We start from the raw sequence: 3,101 nt of genomic DNA, 5'->3' as shown, positions 1-3,101 counted from the left end.
TCAGGAGCCCAGAGGAGGGGTTAAAGGAGGTGACGGGGTGGGGGCAGAAAGAGGAGACGAAAGCAGACGACTGAACATTGCTAGAGAGCAGGAAATGAGGTGAAAGGAGACAAATTTAGAGAAGAAAATTTTTCGGTTGCTACCCGGATTCGAACCCGGGACCTTTTGAGTGAGAAGCCAACACCTTAACCTCTAGGCCACGAGAGCCCCCCTAGAGGTGTTACAAGAGAGTAACAAACATAAAAAAGAAGAAGGGGAGAAAAGGACGATAGATGTTTGACAGGAAAGAAGAAGCAAGCCACACCAGAGCACCTGCCAACCACAAACAGGAATGCGCTTTATTTTCAACGCATTAATCCCATAACGATGTGATAAAACGCATTTATTTTCTGTAAAACGCATCCGTAAGAAGGATTTATGATTCTTGAACCTACGGACCGAAAGGCGAAGTAGCGACCTGCCAACTAAATCACCTGTGATCTGATAAAACACATTTTTCTTCCCGAGATCGACCAAAAAAAGCGTATCATCAGATCACAGTTGAATACGGACGTCAATAAGAAACAAAAAAATAGTGTTTCGTCAGATCATGGCAGTTGTGAACAGTCATACCCAAGGGGAAAAAATGCGTTTTATGGGATCATCTCTGAAAAAAAAATGTGTTTCATCGGGACACATTGGAAATAAATGTGTACTAACAAATCTAAAAAGCTAATTTTTTTCAAAAACTAGTCACAGTTAGGCTTTCATATTGATATCTCAAGATGGCTTTCGACATGTAGAATTCATTAGTGGAATTTTTTTTATATGTACGTCAAAATGAAAAAATGCATTTTATCATATCACGGCAGAGTAAGCTAGAGGCCAGTGCGCACACACGTGACTCAACACCAATCGATTGGCTTCTGCTTTCTTCTCACTTGTTCTGTTGACGCCCGGATAATTATAACTATAACAGTTGCTGTTGCTTTTCACTGCTTCTTGGCCCAGGCTCAAAGGACACACTTACAGAGACATGGACCGCGGTTAAAAATTCCCAGCAAGGGTCGAAATTCCCAACAAGGGCCGGGTCGTCCGTGAACTTGGGTTGCTTGTTTTTGTTGGTTTGTTTGTTTGTTTGTTCGTCTGGGTGCTTTTTATATCGGCATTTTCTACTCACATAGACAAAATTTAGATGACTTAGTTTTAGTTTCAGTAAAGGTATTATGGCCCTCGCAACTGCATTAGGTCATATGAGCGAAGGAAGATAAGAGGCGCTACAAGAGAGTAACAAACATTTTAAAAAAGAAGGGGAGATAAGGACAATAGATGTTTGACAGGAAAGAAGAAGCAAACCACACCAGAGCACCCGCCACCCACCCACTAGTGTTCTAAGGTGTGTTGGGATAATAATGGTAGTAAAGTGCGAGGTGTGTTGGGGTAATAATGGTAGTAAAGTGCGAGGTGTGTTGGGATAATAATGGTAGTAAAGTGAGAGGTGTGTTGGGGTAATAATGGTAGTAAAGTGCGAGGTGTGTTGGGATAATAATGGTAGTAAAGTGCGTAGAGCATATTGCAGAGCGTGGATATGTAATATCGAAGGCGGTTATCATTATGGTTCTTTTTAAAATAGTTTCAGTAAAAAGTTTTAATGCACTTGCAACACATAGCCGTAGCAAACTCAAAGTATACATGTGAGGCAGTGTGGTGGAATCAGGCTCTCGTCAATTTTTGGGCCTGTAGAGTTATTGGTATCATCTTAAAGCTTGTTCACATGTCTTTCTTCGAATGGAAAAAATATCCATTTATCTTGAATACAAGTTGAGATATTTGCGAAAGAATTAAATGGGAGTCACCTGTTTTCAGAGGTAAAATAAGTGAGAAAATGGCCACCAAAGACTAGTTATTTCCTTAGCTTAAGAGTCCGTAGTAACTGAAAATTTACATTTTTTGTGCCTTTAATCAACGTTTCTGAGAAAAATCCACAAAGAAATGAGTTCTTTAATGGACATGAAAGGTGTTGAGATAAAAGACAAAAATTTGATAACAATTCACAAACCTGCGGAAAAATGCAAGTTTCTTCACTTTGATTATTTTGACGAGAGCCTGATTCCACCACGCTGTCTCACATATAATAATAATAATAATGATTTACCTGCAGAAAATTAACAAAGATGCGGCTTACCTGAAGACAAAGTGGTGGTCATTGTTGGCAATAGTGACGGTCACGTCGGGGATGCCCACGCCGCTCAGGTGAGACTCCACAGATGCTCTGAGGGGAGGGAAGGGGGAGGCGGGAGTTTGGTTTTAGTTTGTTTTGTTTTAGTAAGAGTTTTACGGCACTTGCAACACAATACAGTCATATAAGTGCTGAAGATTAGAGGTGTTACAAGAGAGTTAGTTATAGTAGAGGTTTTACGGAGCTCACAACTGCATAAGGTCACATAAGTGACGAAGATTAGATGTGTTACAAGAGAGTTAGTTATAGTAGAGGTTTTACGGCGCTCACAACTGCATAAGGTCACATAAGTGACGAAGATTAGATGTGCTACAAGAGAGTTAGTTATAGTAGAGGTTTTACGGCGCTCACAACTGCATAAGGTCACATAAGTGACGAAGATTAGATGTGCTACAAGAGAGTTAGTTATAGTAGAGGTTTTACGGCGCTCACAACTGCATAAGGTCACATAAGTGACGAAGATTAGATGTGTTACAAGAGAGTTAGTTATAGTAGAGGTTTTACGGCGCTCACAACTGCATAAGGTCACATAAGTGACGAAGATTAGATGTGTTACAAGAGAGCAACATACAAAGAAAAGGAGGACAAATAAGGACAATAGACGTTTGTTTGTTTTTTAAGTAGAGTTTTACGGCACTTTCAACACAATAAGGTCATATGAGCGCCAGAAGACTAGTGGTGTTACAAAAGAGTTTAGTTTTAGTAGAGGTTTTACGGCACTTGCAACACAATAAGGTTATATGAGCGCCAGAAGATTGGTGGTGTTACAAGAGAGTAACAAACATAAAAAAGCAGGAGAGAAGATAAAGATGATAGATGTTTGATAGTAAATAAGGAGCAAACAACACCAGAACACCCACCAACCCTATAATAATAATAATAA

General features: G+C 39.9%; 1 protein-coding gene across 1 annotated transcript in view; it reads right to left on the bottom strand.

Annotated features, from left to right (window-relative positions):
• LOC101849325 (3-methyl-2-oxobutanoate dehydrogenase [lipoamide] kinase, mitochondrial) overlaps positions 1-3,101 on the bottom strand; it is a gene marked incomplete at its 5' end in the record, with an annotated part of 40,904 nt that overhangs the window by 26,600 nt on the left and 11,203 nt on the right. Inside the window, 1 exon segment of the mRNA XM_013088853.2 lies at positions 2,165-2,251. Within this exon segment, the coding sequence (XP_012944307.1) occupies positions 2,165-2,251 (87 nt within the window).

This window comes from Aplysia californica, unplaced genomic scaffold, assembly GCF_000002075.1.
Source record: "Aplysia californica isolate F4 #8 unplaced genomic scaffold, AplCal3.0 scaffold00821, whole genome shotgun sequence".
NCBI lineage: Eukaryota > Metazoa > Mollusca > Gastropoda > Aplysiida > Aplysiidae > Aplysia > Aplysia californica.
The sequence above is the reverse complement of the archived record's forward strand: the minus strand, read 5'-3'. Positions and strand labels throughout refer to the sequence as shown.